Here is a 20,133-nt window from a genome sequence, read left to right on the forward strand (position 1 = left end):
CCGAGAGGGGCGGAGGAATCGAACTCGGGTCGGCCATGTTGGCCGCTTGTAAGGCAAACGCCCTACCCGCTGTGCTATCGCTCCAGCCAAATGTAACTTTAATAAAACCAAAACGAGGACCAGAAAAATAGCAGAGTAGGCTAAGATGCTCACTTTACACAAGGCTGACCTAGGTTCAATCCCGGGCTCCACAGAGAGTCCCCCACCTCCTGCACTGCCTGGAGTGATCCCTGAGCGCAGAGTCAGGAGTAATCCCTGAGCAGGTGTGGCCCCAAAACAACAACAACAACAACAAAAATGTGGACCAGGAGATAGTTCAGTAGCCAAGGCACCTGGCTTGCAAACATGAGGTCGTGAGTTCAATCCCAGGGGCTACAACTTGCACTGAGCACAGACCTGGCAGCTCTGATGTTTATGCCTGGCAGCTGTCTGTCTGCGAATGCCAGCAGCACATGCAATTCAGGCTTCACCACAGCCAGGTGTGTGCGAACACCTTCAGGGTGTGACCCCCAGTGAGCACCCCAGTCAAGTCTGAGAGTGCAGCAACCTGATCTGCAGCCCCCAGGGATGCCACAACCAAATATTCAAGGACCTCAGCCGTGTGTGTATGTGTGTGTGTGTGTGTGTGTGTGTGTGTGTGCACGCTTGTGTGTGTGACCCCTGATTACTGCAGCAGTATCAACAGAGGAAAGGCAAGGCATAAAATCTCTAAGAAAAAAATATAAAAAAAACCAAAACAATATAGTGGGGGCTGGAGCAATAGCACAGTGGGTAGGGCATTTGCCTTGTACACGGCTGACTCGGGTTCAATTCCCATATGGTCCCCTGAGCACTGCACTCAGGGGTAATTCCTGAGTGCAGAGCCAGGAGTAACCCCTGTGCATCATCAGGTATGATCCAAAAGCAGGAAAAAAAAAGAATATAAAAGTAAAAGTCACATGTTGCAAGAAATACCATATATTCACAGACCTGTAAATAATTTTTTTAAATTTTTTAAATTTCTGTAAATAATTATTACAGGCAAGACAACAATTATAGATTGTAAAAGACAACAATTATAGATTGTAAAAGCTCTTTTTAACAGATATTTTGTAACACAAGATATTCAAGTGGCCGGAAATGAGTCTGAACATGGTTTCCAGGGCTGGGGTCATGCTTTATATGCCTTAAAGCACCTCCAGGTGTGCCTCTCTCCCCACTCCAAACACACACACACACACACACACACACACAAATAAAATAACCAGTAAGCACTGGAAGAAATGTTCAGGATGATTAGTCATCAGCAAAAAGCAAACAAATCACCATGAAATCTCTGTCAACTGCCAGGATAATGGCCACGAGGCAAAAGATTGGCACTTCACAAGTGGTAAGGATTTAGAGCAACTGGAATGCTAGAATATCTCTGTGGGGTTATTAAACAAGGACAACTACTTTTGGAAAAACTAGAAGTCACTCAAGTGCTCCTTAGCAGGTGGGTGAAGAGTGAAACATCCACAAAACGGAATGCTACTCCGTGATAAACTGCTGCTATACATACAAATATGGATGAATCACATAATCCCTCCTTTGGGAAAAAGAAGTTAAACACAAGAGATAATGGGTGAGATTTCTTTGATATAAACTCTAGAACAGACATATCTAGTCTATTAGAGTAAAAAAGCTGTTGGTTACTTGGATTCTAAAGTAGGGATGGAGAATTAACTGGGACGGAATATAGGGACAGGGCAGCAGAGCTTTATATACTGTGACAGTGGTGCCACAAGCATATTATATGACTAAATACATGGTTGTTTTGTCAAAATATACACATTAAAGGTATACCATTTACGATATGTAAGTTCTACTTCGATAAAGGTTTTTAAAAACTTGCACCATTTGCCTGATGCTATGAACTAAACTTTTCCCCAAAAATGGATAGGTTGAGGCCCTTAATGTCACTGCATTTGGAGAATGGGCCTTTAACTAGAGCATTAAGGGGCCAGGGGTGTAGCTCAACAGTAGAGCACTCACCTTTCAAGTGTGAATCCCTGAGTTCGCTTTCTAGAGCAGTAAAACCAAAAACATGAAGAGAGACAATTAGGGCTACAGGTCAAAAGGATAGAACCTAGGCCAACCGTACCAACGTACTGTTGAAAAAAGAGACCCACAAACTCTCTGGGATCAAGAAGAACAAGAATGTGGAGACACAAGAATTGTCTATGTGTCATCAAAGAGAACTAATGGTAAACCAGTATTCTGGTGTTGAATGAGGGGAGGGGAGGAGAGAGAAGGGGAAGAGAGAGAGAGAAAGAGGAAGGAAGGAAGAAGGAAGAAGGAAGGAAGGGAGGGAGGGAGAGAAGGAGGGAGAGAGGGAAGGAGGAAGGAAGGAAGGAAGGAAGGAAGGAAGGAAGGAAGGAAGGAAGGAAGGAAGGAAGGAAGGAAGAGGAGGAGGGAGGGAGGGAGGGAAGGAGGAAGGGAGGGAGGGTAATTAGATGCCCGTTGTTTCAGCCACTGCTGTGATATTTTTTATTTCACCTTGAGCAAATTAACACACCTTAGCATCCAGTGCAATAAATGAAGAACCTTATCATTTGTTAACATCATGTGATCTTGGTCCAGGGAGACAGCTCAAAGGACTAAAGCACAGAATTTGAATGTGGGACCCAAGGTTTGATCCCTACTACTACTATGGTTTCCAAAATATCACACAAGGGCAGCACACCCTCCCCCACAAGTATGAATTTTGACTGATTTTGTTAGTCAGTGAAAGATTTTCTAGACTATGGATCATGAGCCCTGGAGTTATTGAATTCTATAGCAAGCCTTGGCCTTCAGATGGCAGTTACATCTTAGTTACACCCAATGTGGTTATCACCAAGTGGTTTTCGGCCAGTCAAAGCCATGACTGAAGCCACAGACGCCGCTGGGGCCAAGTGAAAGCTCATATGAGAACAGTGTCCACCCACTCCAGCAGCGAGGAACAGGTCAGATACTGGGGGGAGGAAGTGTTTGGCCTTGGCTTTTGGTTGAGCCCCACCTAGTCCTGGCACCAAAATCAGGGATCATGTTCTTCTCTCTCTTTCTCTATCACCACATTTATCATTTCAGACAAATTTCCCAGCCAATGATTCCACTGGCTCCCATGTTCCCACTAGTATGCTTATCTAAAACACATTTTTCAGTCAAGAATCCATGACCCAACCCTGTTCTCTTACTGGTATCATCTCACATTAGTAAGAATGGCACAATAAAAAAAAAATTGTAAAAACCTAGAAACAACCAGAATGGGTGAGAATAGTTTTTTAAAAAAGAAAGGAAAAATAAAGCAATGACTCAGGGCCAGAGAAATAGTACAGTGTAAGGCACCCGCCTTGCATAAGTCAGGTCCGAGTTCGATCCCAGGCATCCCATATCATCCCCTGAGCCTGCCAGGGTGCAGAGCCAGGAGTAATCCCTGAGCATCAATGGGCATAGCAAAGGAAGGAAGGAAGGAAGGAAGGAAGGAAGGAAGGAAGGAAGGAAGGAAGGAAGGAAGGAGAGAAAGAAAGAAAGAAAGAAAGAAAGAAAGAAAGAAAGAGAGAAAGAGAGAGAGAGAGAAAGAGAGAAAGAGAGGAAGGAAGGAAGGAAGGAAGGAAGGAAGGAAGGAGAGAAAGAGAGAAAGAGAGAAAGAAAGAAAGGAAGGAAGGAAGGAAGGAAGGAAGGAGAGAAAGAAAGAAAGAAAGAGAGAGAGAGAAAGAGAGAGAGAGAGAAAGAGAGAAAGAGAGAAAGAGAGAAAGGAAGGAAGGAAGGAAGGAAGGAAGGAAGGCGAGAAAGAGAGAAAGAAAGAAAGAAAGAAAGAAAGAAAGAAAGAAAGAAAGAAAGAAAGGAAAGAAGGAAGGAAGGAAGGAGAGAAAGAGAGAAAGAGAGGAAGGAAGGAAGGAAGGAAGGAAGGAAGGAAGGAAGGAAGGAAGAAAGGAAGGAAGGAAGGAGAAAGAGAAAGAGAAAGAAAGAGAGGAAGGAAGGAAGGAAGGAAGGAAGGAAGGAAGGAAGGAAGGAAGGAAGGAAGAGAAAGAGAGAAAGAAAGAATTCACTGCTGGTGGGGATGCCGCCTGGTTTGTCTCTCTGCATGGAGATTTCTCCAAAGAGCAAGAATAGAACAGAGCTGCCTGACAAGCCAGCGATTCCACCTCTTGGTATTTATCCCCAAACACTATCGGGAAAGACTAACTTTAAAAAAAAGGTTTCCAAATATCTTTTTTAAAGGGTTCGTTTGGTTTTTGTTTTTACAAGTCCTAGATGTGGCCCAGGTGGTAGAGCATGTGCCTTGCCAGTGACTTGCATGTGCAACCTGACTTGATCCCCAGCACCACACAGCCCCACCACAATCATTTGAAATAAACAAGGTAAAGGTAAAGGCCCTCCCGTTGATCGTCGATTTGCTCGAGCAGGCCCAGTAACGTCTCCATTGGAGACTTTGTTGTTACTGTGTCTGGCATATCGAATACTCTCGGTAGCTTGCCGGGCTCTCCGAGAGGGGCGGAGGAATCGAACTCGGGTCGGCTATGTTGGCCGCTTGTAAGGCGAACGCCCTACCGCTGTGCTATCGCTCCAGCCCTTTGAAATAAATAAAGACAAGCAATTTACAGGTGATCTAAATCAGACAGTGAAACAAGACCTCGGGGCAGGTACACCCTTATTTTGCCCAAGGATCTCCCTAGTAACATTCCTCTTCTGGGGAACCCAAAGGGCACAGTGGGGTTCAAGAAGCAAGCCAGACCATGCTCACTCCTGCGCCAGCCCCACTGACTATCAGTCTGACTATCTGAGTCAGTTCAGGAAGAAGAAATCGGGAGCCCAAAGAACAGAGCCGGGGAGATAAACATGCAGAACTCCTCTCTTGTTAGTCCAGGGTGGGGCCTCAGGCTTGTCTAGCACTTTCCTAGTCTTTCTCTCACTCCTTCCTCCTTCTGCAAACCCTGTTTGCTCCAGTGATTCACAGTGGGACCCCCTAACTCCACCATGCTGAGCCAAGCCACTGTCCTTTCTTGCCTGAATTAGGGTGCATCCAGCTTCACCCTGGCTGCCAGCAGGCTATTCTATCTCTAGCCAAGCAACCACTCAGGATTCTTGGTGCATCTGGAGCCTCCAGAGGCCACAGACATGCCCCTCAGTGCTGCTCTGATGGCAGCCCTGGCTCCTGTGCTGCCCCAGGAAACCCCAGGAGATGCCTGCTTGGAAGGAGCGTCACAACCATCCACATGGTTCACTCCCTACTGCCCCACTGGCTGCCTTTCCAGTGGTGGGACAACCTCTGAGCACTCCTTTAAAAGAATCACAAGCCCCAGTGAGGAAGTGGCATTCTCTCTCTGTGTCTGTCTGTCTGTCTGTCTCTCTCTCTCTCACTCGCTGGCTCTCTCTCATGAGCACTCGAGTCACTCTCACTCTTGCTCTTGTTCTCTCTCTCTCTCTTTCTCTCTCTCTTTCTCTCTCACTCGCTGGCTCTCTTGTGCTTGCTCTGTCTCTGTCTCTGTCTCTGTCTCTGTCTCTGTCTCTGTCTCTCTCTCTCTCTCTCTCTCTCTCTCGGACATGAGGGATACCCAGTCATTTTGCGGTGCTTGTGTTGCTTGAGGAAGAGGCAGCCGCCCCTGCCCCGACCTCTGCTGCTTCATCCTTCTCTGGTGCCAACTTGCATCTTACCTGAGCAGAGGCAGAACAGCCCCACAGACTGAGCCAACATATTCCATGGCACATGCACTACTGAGCAAGAGGTACTGCAGGCCGTGGGGCAGACAGACAGACAGACAGGTGTCCCCATGTCCCCAGGCTGCCTCCTTCTTTCCCTCAGGAGGGCCAGATTTCCCACTGGGGGGTAGCAATCTAAGAGAGCTGAGAGGGTCTCTCTCCCAATAACAGGGGGCCACGCAGTGCAGAAACCAAACCCGAGGCACCACATGCGAATCACGTACCCCAGCCCTCTGAGACATCTCCTCAGGCCAGCAATACACGATGTGTGATGCTCTGGCCTCAGGCCCCCACTGCAGGATGAGTACCCCACCTCCGTGTCCCACTGCATGTCACCGGCATCCTCTGTGTGCTGGTGTGGAAAGGTCGGGCATTCTCCTTCCTCTAAGCAGCCCACCCTGCACACCCATCACCCCCCACACTCTGGCTTATTTTCCTCTCGTGTCGCCCCTGCTCTCGTCTGCAGGTGCCGAGATGAGCAGCACAGCTATGACCTTGCTACAGCCAGTTTCTCTCCATGACCAGAATGACAGCAGGCCTGCAGGATGGAAAGATGTGAAAAGCTCTTCCTTTCAATGGAGAAACCTGCTTGATGAAAGGCAGGTGGTGGGATTATTTCAGGGGTCTCTGTCCCCCAGGATGTGTTATTCTGAGACAGAGTGGAGTGCTTCCTGGGTGAGGCATGAAGATGTGGATGACAAAATGATGTTCCTTAAGCAGAAATACTGCTGGGGCACGGGGGAGCTTGCACAGAGTTCACCCTTGGTGGGTAATATTTCTCTCCATCTTCCTAAATATTATGCTTCACCTTTCAAGGCAGGGTCTAGAGCACCTGTAGAGTCTCTCCCAGCACTCGGGGGTTTTTCAAAGTGTCTTGGTGGAGGTATCAGGAAGGAAGGGATTTGATGAACGCTCCCCGAGGAAATTATGTTCATTTTTATATTCCATAGCCTTGCGATGGAATTTAATCTTCCTTTGAAAGTTCTAAAAGAAACTAGAGAAACTTAAATTCAATTTTTAATAAAATCGCTCTGACCGTGTGTGGCGAGGTGAAGAAGCCAGGTATTTGCGGGGCAGCGGTCCATACCCAGAAGTGCTCAGGGGTTACTCCCAGCTCCATGCTTGGGGTGGCTCTCAGCAGTGCCCAGAGGAACTGCAGGTGCTGGGGCCAGAACCCTAAGAGCTTTCTCTCCAATCCAGTCTTGACGCACTTCTGAGATCACTTACTTTATGGGCAAAGCCACAATGGATTTCCTAGCAAAAGAAATCTCATTCATGAGGAGGAGAGGTTTACAATGGGGGATATTAGCCACCCATGGGTGTTACATGATAATTGTTTTATCATTCATCTAAATCTCCATTTAATTCCCTAGTCTTCTAAGGAAAACAAAATTTGCTGAGGTTGGCTGGCTGCAAAATATCACTTTTTGTTGGGGGGGGGGCACCCAAACAATACTCAGAGAACATGCAGATCAAATCAGGTGATACTTTTGTCAACAGACAGTTGACAGGTCAATGCAGGATTGGACACTGTGGTGCTGTGGTGGTGTACTGGCGACCACCAGGACCACCCACCATGGTCACACCAGAGGTGCTTGGAGTCTTCCAGGGCTATACCTAAGATAGTGTTGGCAGTGGGGGTTATGGGGGTAGTTCATGTTGCACCAGGGAACTGGGGTCCCATGTACAAAGAATGAGCTGTCCCAGTCCCTGCATTCTCTCCCTGGCTGCCAGCTGCAACACTGAGAGAGGCCCTAGCTCTGTGTGTGTGTGTGTGTGTGTGTGTGTGTGTGTGTGTCGTTGTCTCTATCTCTCTATCTCTCTTGCGTGCGTGCCCCTGCACTCAAGGCCACCTGAAATGTAGTACCTAAGGCCTCTCACCCCCAGGCTCATGCAACAATCTTTGCCACTTATCTGGAAACAGGCTGAGCCCAGTTCATATGAACACTGTTGGAGGGAGAGCAGGGAATAAATATCTCAGGAGGCAGGAACTCTGGCACCCAGTGGCCCCATGACTGCTTTGGTCTTATTTTATAAAGCCCAAGACTTCATGGGTTGTCCCAAATCCCACCCCTTTTTTTACCACAGGGAAGAATACCCCAATCATTGAACTATGACATGAGGTCCCATTGACATGCCACTAAGATCTGGCAGCTGATCCCTCAGCTTGGAATTTCTCCCTTTATCCTGAGATCAGACCATTTGTTTTGCCTTCAGTTTATAGACTTGATGTGTGATAATTAATCCTTTTGCACATAGCTCAGTAACAGAACAACAAATCTAACTTCATGGAGTTGTGGGTATCTTCCCTTTATTAAAAAGCACTTTGGCAGTTCCTTTACAGAAAAAGAAAAAGAAAAAGAAAAAGGAAAAAAAGAAAGAAAGAAAAATACTGAAGTTGCGTCATTCCTCCTCTGACAAATATTTGCTTTATCAGTATCAAATTTATACTCCAAGCTCTATTTCCTTGAGTCTCCGTGTAACCGGGTAAACAAGCGTACAGTATTGCAGTCAGCTTAACCTTTCCAAAGTCATCTCCATCCGCAATTACGCTGCACACATGTGTCGCCAACAACGCACTGCTTGTCCAGAAAGTGTAAAACATATAAAACTGGAACTGAGCAGACTCAAACACAGGCAATGGCAAGAGCAGATAACCCCTGTCTGAAGAAAAGGCAATTGAGAGCATGTGGCCCGCCAGCTGTGATTTACACTACCCACAGATTCACAGTGCTCATCAAGTCACAAGACACCACTGGTGTTCAGATAGCTCTGCCTTGACCCAGCTTCCTAGTAGGAAGCAAAAGGAAATGGATGTTGGCTGACACCTGCTCGCAGAAGACTAGGCCGACCCACCACCTCAAAGTCTTATTCTCCCTCCACCCCATGGTGGATGAAGACAGAGTAACTAAGCAGAAGCTGCCTGGTTTCTCCAAGCCCAAAAGGTTCAAGGCCAAATGACAATTGCAAACTCTTCCCGTCCCTGTCCAGACCCCGGAATCTGGGGTCTCTCGCCTCTCAAGACAGATGAGCTACCCCAGGTGTGGAGCAATCCACACTTCACTCCGGTCGCCAAGGAAAAGCAACTGCAGTCTCAGGTGGGTTGATGAGGAAAGGCTCCAGGCCTAAGAGGTGCCAGAGCAAACCACACCCTGATTCCGGGGTTATTCGAGTGGAAACAACTATTCACAGATCACTTGAACTGCCAACCTTATTTCTTCCACAGAAGGGTGTGGAGGGTGATCATTTTAAGAAGCACTTCAAGGGGATAATCTCTTGTGTTCCTCTCTCAAATCTAATCGTGGACCTCCGGATTCAAAGCAAACAGGTGAGGGGCCAGAGAGGTAGGATAGTAGGAAAGGTGTTTGCCTTGCACATGGTTGACCCAGGTTCAACTCCTGGCACCACATATGGATCCTCGAGCCCTGTTAGGGGTCACTCCTGAGCAGAGGGCCAGAAACAGCCCAAAGGCCCCTTCCCCTGCAAAGAAAGATACTGTCTCCTCAAATGGAAATGGGTGCTAGACTTCGTAAGTTCCATCTGACAGAGACCATATATTAGAGCATGAAATGTGTCCCTCACCACACCCAATGGCCATAGATTGAGGCCCCAGCCTCCAGGACCTCAGAATGTAACTGCACTGACACCCAAGAGGAGAGAGAGAACAAAAGGGAATGCCCTGCCACAGAGGCAGGGTGGGATTTGGGGAATGGGGGGTGGGAGGGATACTTGGGATCCGTGGTAGTAGGAAATGGACACTGGTGGAGGGATGGGTATTTGATCATTGTATAATTGAAACCCAAGCACAAAAATTTATAAGTCTACAACTGTACCCCATGATGTCTCACTAATAAAAATTAAAAAAAAAAGAATGTAACTGCACTGGAGATGGGATCTTTAAAGGAGTAATTAACGTGGCACAAGATCACCAGGTAGTACAAGCCAGTATAACTGTAGTGTCACCTAAAGAGATACACAGGTCAGAGTTCTGGGATAGCAGGTAAGGGGTAGGGCTCTTGCCTTACGCAGGGCTGGTCCAGGATCTATCCTGACATCCTAAATAGTTCCTGGAATCCACCAGGAGTGATTCCTGAGTACCTCTGGGTGTGACCCAAAACCAATAAATAAATAAATAAGGAGACACAGAAGTAAGTCTGTGTGGAGGCATAGGGGAAAAGGTAGTCCTCCAAATATGCCACGTGGGCATCAGGATTATTTTGAGTCGGCTGTTTTGTCTGAAGAAGAACAGGAGAAGCTCTGGAAACAGAGACGCATCCCTTCAGGAAGGAAATTCCTTTTACAAAGGGGTCTGTGCCAAGAAGAGAGTGATGACCACTGGTAACGTTCTGACTCAAAACACTGGTCTCCAAGCTGACCTCAGCTTACCAAATGATGCCTTCCTACCAAATCCACCTTCCTGTGAACTGTCTACACCACCCACACACACGCAAACACAAATACCCTAGTTTCACCTTATTCCCTTTGAGGACCAGGATCCTCTCCCTTTCCTAAGCTCAGCAGGAAGTATAAGCTGAGCTCTGGCTACCTTTTGCATCTCATATGTGTGTGGGGCTCCCATATGTAACTTAAAATATTTTCCCCCTTATCTTTTACTACAGGGAAGAGCAGTTAACCACAAGCCAAGAACCTAGAAAGGTAGAGAGGACAGCATTTTCTATCGCTACTGTGACAGTCTAAAGAAACCACCCCTGCCAACATCTTCATCGTGGGCTTCCATGTCCTATATAGTAGCCTCCCGGTCCTTGGTGCTTTGTCATGGCCATGGAGATACCTCTTCCTGTCTGGACACAGGAAACATTTCCCCAACCCCATGCATTGGGTTGAGGTTCATGTGACTAATATAAGAGTAGGAATTCAAAAGTAGGTGTCAGTTCTCCATGGGTGTACTCCACCAATCGCCGTGACACCAGAGAGGACATGCTCCCGATGGTCACAAGACGGCTGAGCTCCTGTCATCCTGATTCCCAAGGGACTGTGCACAACAGGGAATTCTGCTAAACCAGTCTGAGTCTATCACAAGGGTGAGAAACTTTATTTTTAGTTATTTATTGGGGAAGCACACTCTGTCAGGGCTTATTCCTGACTCTACGCTCTTCACTCCTGGTGGTGCTTGAGGGAACCATATGAGGTGTTGGGGATGGAATCCACATCAACCACATGTGAAGCAAGCACCTTATTCCCTGTACTATATTTCCAGCCTGAGAAACTTTCTTTTTGAGCCACTGAGCTTTGGAAGCTAATTTGTGTCATCATCATAGCTCAAGCTTTTCTCACATATAAATCTACCACCGAGTGTCCCACTAATAAAAATTAAAAATAAATAAATAAATATATATATAAATCTACCTCCGAAAGAGCTAGATTGGGGTGGGCAGAAGGCCATAAAAACAGATATTCTAGGAGTTCAAGTGCCATTAGGTAGAGTTACTAAATTTCTGCATTTGTAGGTAAAATGGTCTAATAGTGATAGCTTGATTTGTTCAAGCTCTAATTACACAGACTTACAAAAAGACCTTGACAACCAGTAAGTGCTACCACCCACCTCTAGTTTACAAAAAATACATCTGAAACCCATTCAGATTCATTAATTTACCAAAAGCCCAAAAACATGTTGAAGGAAGGCCTGGACTCCAGCCAAAAATTACATTTTTTTTAATTAAAGCAATTTGGCAATATCTATTTTTAAAATCATATACCAAATAGTAACTCTGCTTTTACTCATAGGATTCTACGACTAACAAGTGTTACCCACCAGAAATATTTTAACAGGTGTGCCGAAATAAGCAAATGAGAAATTCCACTATGCCTACACTATACTTAACTATGAAGATGAAAATATACTCCAAATGCCCATTCACTGGAAATACTTAAATAAATTATGGTTCATTCCTCTGTACTGAAATATATAGCTATAGATATTTAAAAAGAGAGGTGCTAGGTACACTTGCCTTGCATGCAGCCAACCCAGGTTCCAAACCTGGCATCCTATATGATCCCCCACGTCTTCTAGGAGTTATTTCTGAGTTCAGAGCCAGGAGTAACCCCTGAGCACCACCAGGTGTGGCTCCAAACCCAAATAATAATAATAATAATAATAATAATAATAATAATGATGATGATGAGAGAGAGAGAGAGAGAGAGATACATCTCTTAATCTCTTAGCTAACATAAAAAGACACCCAATCAGCCCGGGGCCCAGGCTAAGTGATTATTCAGGGTTCTCTGGGAAAGAAGCATCACCTGGGTCTCGGACTCTGAGGGAAGTTCTGGCTCTGGAAGGATGAGCAGGAGGAACCTCCCCTTGAGGCCCAACATGGAAACCAGATCCAGGAATAAAGGCCTCCAAACATGGGTGAGGCTAGCAGTTTCCTGCAGTGTTACTTAACCTCACTAACAAGTCAATTGGTGAATTTAAAATACTTAAATAAACACAGATATGGTAAAAGGAAAAAAAAAGACACTCAAAGGGCTGGAGAGATAGGATAGTGGGGAAGGTGTTGCCTTGCATGTGACCAACCCGGATTCAATCCCTAGCATCCCATATGGTCTCCGGTGCACTAGCAGGAGACCCCTGAGTGCAGAGCCCTGAACATCACCAGGTGTGGCCTCTAAACACAGAACAAGACACCAAGTTCTATCAAAGGAAGCAAGACAGAATAAGTGTAAGAAAAAAAAGTCATTCATAAAAGATTTATTAATCTCCATGCATTGAATTGTACAAAGAAGCTGACAAATCGTAGACATTGTTAGCCTTCCTTTACTCCTCCTCTCTTGCATACAGCTTGGAACATTGTTAGAGAACCCTGTGCTGTTCTGTCTCTACCACGGACAAGCTGTGTGAGCTCAGGCGAGAAGTTTCCTATTTGTTTCCTCACCTATAAAATGGAAAGCCTAGCACTTCTGATTACACAAGAGTAGGCACATACAGAGTCTGAGAACAATACCAGTGAGAGATGTGCAGATATTCACAATGTGGTGATGATGATGACAGTCATCTCTGGAAAGCTGAAGAAACAAGGTTGCTTACAATGTGTGCTGTATTTGCTTCTGCCTTTTAAAAAATATCCTATAAAAAAAATCTAATAAAACATTACAAATCATCCTGATTTCCCTCACTGAAATTAAATTAAAAAGCAATGCTTTTTTGAAGCAGTGTTCACCTCAATATGGTCTAGCAATATTAGTGTCCCAGTCTTTAATGCAGCTTCTAAAGGCAATTTCATTACCAAACTGATAAACTGCTTTTCTGAAAAGGAAGTATTAATGGAGTCCTTCCCAGGTAAATACATTTGCTCCTCAGGAACCTAAAAAGATCCTGTAAGTTAGGAAACAGGTGCAGAGGGTGGGAGAGGGTCGCTGTGGGACTACTCATTTCTGTAACCCTGGGGGTGGGGGGGTGGGGGGGGTGGTGAAGGTCCTTCAAAAGCACAGAAAGGACCTTTGAGGTAACCGCAATAACTTAAACAGAGCTTTCTACAGGAGGGCTTTTCTGGGGGCATTCTCAGTAGTTATCAAAACCAGCCGGGTTGTTTCCACAAATCTTAAGCCTGAAAAATTTGTGTGGCTCTACAAACAAGACAAATAAAAGTCAATTCACCCACAGTTCTAATCCCATCTCTGCCATTTATGAATGTTCTGTGGAGTCAAGGAACTGGTGGCCATTCCTAGGCCCTCTGAGCTTGGCAAGTTAGTGACCCCAAAACATGGAGCTTTCCCAGCCTGGGGCTGGGCGGAAACCAGACGTGAGATGTGGCTTTGCTGGGTCTCCCAGTGGAACAAACGGTGAGGACTGGAACTCAGAGCCTGGCTTCCAACAGCATCTACAGCAAGCTCTTTCCACTGTGGGCTGATAATCATTCTTCCCACTTGGATTGTTTTTTTTTTCTTCTTCTTCTTCTTCTTCTTGGAAAATGGAGCTAAATTAAAATAGCTCACTGAAGGTCAGAGGGGCAGTGGAGCAGAACTGGCAACGCAAGTCAGCTTATAAATCCTCTGCCCCTCACCTATCCCTGCAGGCCCTGTGTAAATGTTTTTATTGATTGTCTCCCAACACAAAGTTTAGGAGTCTTTAGCTTCGAGTTTGACTTCAAGTTCAAACCAACGCGGTCTGTTACTATCAGAGCTGGCACGCCTCCGGCCCCCTCCCCCACACCCAGCGCCTCCAACCCCCGCGAACTAGGAAGGTTGCCCCACCCACCCCACCCGAAAAGCCAGGTACCCGAACTTCAATCCTAGTGCCTTGCAGCTTAAACAGCAATTGTATTTCTGGAGTCAGCAACTTGGAGCTGGTGAGCTGGTGTCAGATTCGGCCGGAAATGGAATAGGCAGGGGCCTGGCTAAGTCCTGAGGGTACCCAGGAGCGGGCAGAAGGTGGAGAGCTAGTCAGAGCCTTTTTAAAAGGTTGGTGCAAGACTCACCGCATGCAAGCCCTATGAAAGACGACGTCTGTTTGATCCTGGTGGATTAAATGCATTTCAGGGAGACACTGGCGCCCACCTGGACGCCCCCAAATTCAGAGTGGCAATATTCTCACCCAGTCCCAGCCCCAGCCCTAGCCCCAGCGCCCCCCCCCCCCTCACACACACACAGCTTCTCAAGCGAGACCCAACAGTCCAACCCTGCACCGAGGGACCCGTTTCCATCAGCACTTTCCCACGACCCTCTGTGGCACCCACGTTCCCCCGTCCCCCGGCTTGAGGTGGGTGGTTTCAACCTCACGACGCGCCTGCCCGCGCGGGAACGCTGCCCTCCTGCGGCTGCGTGCGTGGGTCCCCAGGGTGGCAGAGTCCCGAGGGACACAAGAGAGAGCGCCGAGGCTTCCAACGCCCAGATGTGCCTCCTCCCCCGTCGCGGCCCAGACAGGTGAGCGGGGGCCGGCGGCGGACGGTGGGGAGGGGACCCGCCGCGGACCGCGCGCGCAGAGAGCGTGGGAAACTCGGGGCGCAACAGGAGCCCGCGGGGCCGGCCCGACGGGGCACTCGCTCGGCCGACCCCCGGACTGGGCAGCGCCTGCCGGCCGGCTGCTACTCTTCATGCCAGTCCTACCAGGCACCGGACGCTGCAGGTGCTTCCCCGCGGGAAGGAAGCGGCGACCCGGCACGCGCGGAAACCAGAGGGTCATTCCAACGGGAACGGGGGGACGACCCTGTCCAGCTGTCGGGGAGTCCGAGAGGGACCCGAGGGAACAACTCTGGGCTTGGAGGGGGGCCACCTCGAGCCCACCCCCCACCCCCGGGTGGGGTTCGGGGAGGAAGTGTCCAGGTAGGAGGGGGCGTCGCGGGGTCCACGCGGGAGGGACCTGCGCGCCGGCGCGCGGGGGGCTCACCTGGCGGGCGCTGGTCTGGTCCATGCTGGCGGCGGGCAAGGCGGCTGGGGGGGCTCCCCGCGGGGCCCGCGCCCCCCGCCCCCCTGCACCCTGGCCTCGAGCCCCCCGCGGAGGGTCTGACGGTTCCCCGGGACTCGGGCGGCGCGAGCCCGAGCGTCTTTGCGCCTTCACTCCGCGGGCGCGTCCCGAGGCGGGCGGGTGCCTGGGTCCTAGCGCCCTTCCCGGGAGGTGGCGCCCCGACTTGGAGCCCGGCTCAGTGACCCCCTAGCTACTCGGCTCTCTCCTGCGCCCCCAGGAAAGTCGAGTCTCCGTGGAGCTCTCGAAAGGGGGCCGAGCTTGGCGCCTTTTTTTTTTTTGGCTGAAAACTCCGTTCCTCCTCTGCTTGGCACCCTTCCCTCTCTTAGTACCTCTTTCTTTTTCCCCAGGTAAACCCCAAAGGATCACACCAGCCTGCTGCTTCCCTGGGCTCAAATTCACAACCACTATTATTTTAAAGACATTCTACAGACCTTGCTCGCTATTTAAATATGTACAGTAGTTTGGAGGCAATAAAATTCATCCTCCCTCCAAGCCAAAAAGGATTTTTGCATTCAAATGAGTATGTAAACAACGCGCTATTACCTGTGGCTTAGAGGAGGGTTTATCCCTCAGTCTTAATTGTGACTTTATGGTAAATTGTAATTTACTATTATGAGTCAAGCTTGGGTCAAACCAAAGGTGCTGCTGGCCTTGTCCCACCTCCCTCCACCCCCACCCCCATCTGTTTACAGATCTGGAATCTGGGCACAGACTGGAACTCTTTCATACATCTTCAAACACAAACGCTTTGAACCCAATTAAATGCCTCCGTTGTAAACAAACCTGGCACCTTGCCTGTGGTTATGACCACACCTGCCCCATTTGGCTTCTCTAGGGCGAAGGGATTTCTAACAAAGACCTAGAGAGGCTTTGTAAAGTCCTTTTCCTTTCTCAACTACCCACAGGGCTGAGTCAGTGAGGCCAAAACCAAGATCAACACCAGCAATCTTTTCCTGCTGACTTTCTCATCCAGAGAAGCAGGCGGGATTGGCAGAAAAGGAAAACATTTCTTAGAAGTGAAACCTAGTGCAAAAAGATACCGACCTCTCGGACTTCAGGGGGCCAGCCAGAAAGATAACCCTATGGGTGAGATACTTGCCTTGCATGCAGCCCACCTGGGATCAATCCCTGGCATCCCATAGGGTCTCTTGAGCCCCGCCAGGAGTCATCCCTGAGCACAGAACCAGGAGTAAAGCTCTGAGTACCTCTGGGTATGGTGAAAATAAACAAAAACAAAAATAGAGATATGGTCCTCTTAGACTTCTTGGAAGAACTATGTTGGTGTTACCCATAATCTATGCTGACGATAAGTCGGTTAAGTTATATTAATACAGCCTTAAATGTCTTTTTTTTAAAAAAAAAAAAAAGTCTTTTCAGTCTTTTCTACAGAACTCAGAGCCTGATGACTGTCAACTCTGCTCCTGTGCTGGTGCTCAGACCTTCCCAGGGAGCCCGGTGCTCCTCCCTAGGGACTATGCCAAAGGTCATGGGGAGTCACTTCAATGATTAGGTAACTGGGCCTTGCTGGGAGATACTCTCCTTCTCTGGCTTGAGAAAGATGGCAGCCATGCTGGGGGTGGGAAGACCAGTTGGCAAGGGAATGAGGGCTGGCCAGAAACCCAAAGAAACTGAGGCACTTACTCCCAACAATGGAAAGGAGCTTAAAGCCTACCCAAGATAGGGGGAGGCTGACAGTGGGCCCCTCTTGGAGAGAGGGGGAGCTGAGACTGCAGCCCTAGCTAACTCCGGACCTGGGACAGTCCAGCTCAGCTTGTGAGACAGCAGACACCCGCAGATAATCAATGCGTGCTGCTTATGCCACTGAACGTGTGATCATATGTCACGGTACCAGAGCCAAACAAACATACTTCCTCTTCTGCAGGGAAAAAGTGAGCAAATGGAGAGTGGGTAGATTAAAGTCAGTAACAGGTGGGCAGAGAAATAGTACAGTGGGTGGGGCATTTGCCTTATAGGCAGCCAATCAGATTTCCATTCCTAGCATTGAATATGGTCTCCCAAGCCCCACCAGGAGTGATCGCTGAGCACAGAGCAGGGAGTCAGCCCCAAACACTGCCCGGTGTAGCCCAACCCCCACTCCACCCCCCAAATAATCAGTAGCATAAACTATAACTATTTCACAAGTGTAACTTTTCTTAGGCCCCCTGTAGTCCAAGTCAGGTCTCAGAGGCTTGGGATTGGGGGGGGGGGGGGGGGGAGGAGCACAACCATAGAAGAGCTTTAAGGAAGCCTGAGGCAACAGTGGCCCAGCAGGTGAAAGGATGGTTTGGAAAGACTCAGGGTCAAGTGACCCAAGCTAAAACGACATATATTTCCAAACAGAAAAGAAATGAAAAGGAAAACAGAAAAGAAAAAGCAATCACAGAGAACAAGGAAAAGCATCCAATCTCTGATTCATTACTTTATTGCTTTATTGACTTCTATTGATTTATTGACCTATTGTTTGGGAGAGGCACCTACTGGGTGTTCCAGGGCTGCACTAGCTCTGTGGGGGGTTCTGGGAAACCCCCGTGCCAGGGAGTGAGCAAGGTAGCTCTGCATTCAGATCTCTCTAGCTCCCTTTCTAATTAGTATTACAGATAAGCAGAATTCCTTACCATTCACTCCTGTAAGTGTGGAGTTTCCATAAGCCCCGGGCAGCTCTGTGCACACAGCACATGCCCCTGGCAGCCAGCAGGCGGCTGCTGTTACTGAGATCCTGTGTGGAGACAGTCTCTGCATGAAGACAAACAGGCTCTCAAAAATTATTAACCAGAGTCTGAGGGTATGCACATACTTATTAGGTTTTAAGGATCCTGGGATGCCTCACGCTGAAATTTTCCTCATCCATGCTGTGACACAACCAAACCAAGCCCAGTAGAAAGAAAACCCACTGGATTTTATTACCTGCCATGTAGTTTGAAGGGAATTTTTAAAAACATTTTATTAGTGAAACACCATGGGATACAGTTGTAGGCTTACAAATTTTTGTGCTTGGGTTTCAGTTATACAACGATCGAGTACCCATCCCTCCACCAGTGCCCATTCTCCACCACCACTGGTCCCAGTATCCCTTCCACCTCTCTATCCCCTTATCCCACCCCGCCTCTGTGGCAGGGCATTCCCTTTTGTTCTCTCTCTCCTTTTGAGTGCTGTGGATTTGGGAGTAGTGTATCATAATGACGATGATGATGACGACAATGATGACGGTTTTGGCTGGGGGGCCACAACTGGCTGTGCTCAAAGCTTAATCCTGGCTCTAAACTCAGGGATCACTCCTGCAGAGTAGGGGGGTCATCTGGAGTGCCAGGGACTGAACCCCTGCTAGCCCTGCGCGAGGCAAGCACCCTACGCAAAGTACTAGCTCTCCAGCGCAAATAGTGCCTGATTTTAAGAGAGGAAGAAGTGAAGAAGGGAGAGAAGAGGAGGGCAGAAAAGAGAGGGAAAAGAGAGGGGGAAGAAAGGGAGGGAGGGCGGAAGAGAGGGAGGAGAAGGAAAAGAAACTGAAGCAAAGAGAAGGAAGTGGATAGAAGAAAAGGGGAAAGAATACCAGTGCTGCCAGTTCAGCTGCGAGTAGGGGCTAGAGGGATGGAAAGTTCTATAACGGGGCCCTCCCTCTCCCGCCCCTTTCATTGCCTACTATGTGACACCCAAATGTTTTGCAAGATGAATATGACTTAACTATAGCACGGGGGTAGGGCGTTTGCCTTGCATGTGGCCAATTCCTCCACCCCTTTCAGGGAGCTACCGAGAGTATCCCGCCCACGCAGCAGAGCCTGACAAGCTCCTCGTGGCATATTCGATATGCCAAAAAACAGTAACAAGTCTCACAACGGAGATGTTACTGGTGCCTGCTCGAGCAAATCGATGAACAGCGGGAGGATGGTGCTACAGTGCTACAAAGAACCATTCCTCTATCTAATGCAAGTCCTAGGGTCAGGTCTGCTAATCTCTCTCCAAACTCCAAGACAGCTCCCTAGTTTCCTTCTCTCCCTTGATCCCCATCCCAACCAGCCACACCTGCCACATAGGTGCCCCCGGCCCAGCCCTCCCTGAGCACTACTGTTGCCAGAGTGATGAGAGCCTGTGCGAGCCTGTCACTGCCCCTGCACCATGCCTGCAGGCTGAGCTCACAGCCACACTAACACAGAGGCACCACAGGCCGCTCACCTGCTAATCAAGCCTCAGCGTCTTCCCCACCCAGTTCCATAGGGCTTGAAAGAAAGGGTGGGCTTTACTTTTTTTTTTATCAAATTAATGTAGCTTTGCTCTCTCCTAAAGTTTTAAACTATAAATCTTTTTCATAAGCAGTGACTTTGTGCCCATAAGTCCTTCATCAGATTGTTTCTTGGGCACTCTTCTCCCATAAGCTAACAGTCCAGGAGTGATCCCAAGCACCAAAGCCAGTAGTAGCCCCTGAGCACTGCCTAGTTTGGCCCCCCAACAACCAAGCAGCTGTGCTCCTCCACTCAGGCGCTGATGAACATGCCGTCGGTCATGCCATGCAGATGGGAGCTGCCATGGTGCAGCCCAGCTGCTGCGAGGCTGGCAACGCACGGACACTCAGAACCACCGCGTGCTCCGGTGTTCCCGGGAGTGGGCCATCATTTACCTGCCAGATCACCAAGGCCACTGGGAACAGAGGAATGAAATGTCCCTTGTCATTCTTCCATCCAGCTGGCATGGCAGTCTCACATTTCACATATCCCAGCTTTTAAAAAAATTGGGTTCCACATCACAGCCATACAGAGGCAGCTAATACTCTGAACAGTGAATGGACCCACCAAGCACATTCCCCAGAAATTACAAGTTGTACATTCGCCAAATGATCCTGCTTTTACTAAATATCATTTTGACTTTGGGCTTTAGGTGCTTTGATTTAGTAGAGTCTGATAACTTAGTAGACTAGTATGATTCAGTGGTTTATATTGGGATCTGGGAACTCCCCAACATTTTTTATATAAATTATAATAAAACAACTATAAATACCTTATATTATATATAAATCT

The 20,133-nt window shown here is 48.2% G+C and overlaps 1 protein-coding gene across 2 annotated transcripts in view; it reads right to left on the bottom strand.

Annotated features, from left to right (window-relative positions):
* PDE8B (phosphodiesterase 8B) overlaps nt 1–15,168 on the bottom strand; it is a 271,503-nt gene extending 256,335 nt beyond the window's left edge. Inside the window, exon 1 of one of the 2 annotated variants that reach the window (XM_056112509.1) lies at nt 15,050–15,168. In XM_056112509.1, coding sequence (XP_055968484.1) covers nt 15,050–15,073 — 24 coding nt within the window. In that variant the 5' untranslated portion in view covers nt 15,074–15,168. The remainder of the gene's footprint in view (nt 1–15,049) is intronic. The other variant, XM_056112510.1, reaches the window with a different exon arrangement.
* Nucleotides 15,169–20,133: the final 4,965 nt, after the last annotated feature.

Source organism: Sorex fumeus, unplaced genomic scaffold (assembly GCF_029834395.1).
Source record: "Sorex fumeus unplaced genomic scaffold, SorFum_2.1 ptg000018l, whole genome shotgun sequence".
Classification (NCBI taxonomy): domain Eukaryota; kingdom Metazoa; phylum Chordata; class Mammalia; order Eulipotyphla; family Soricidae; genus Sorex; species Sorex fumeus.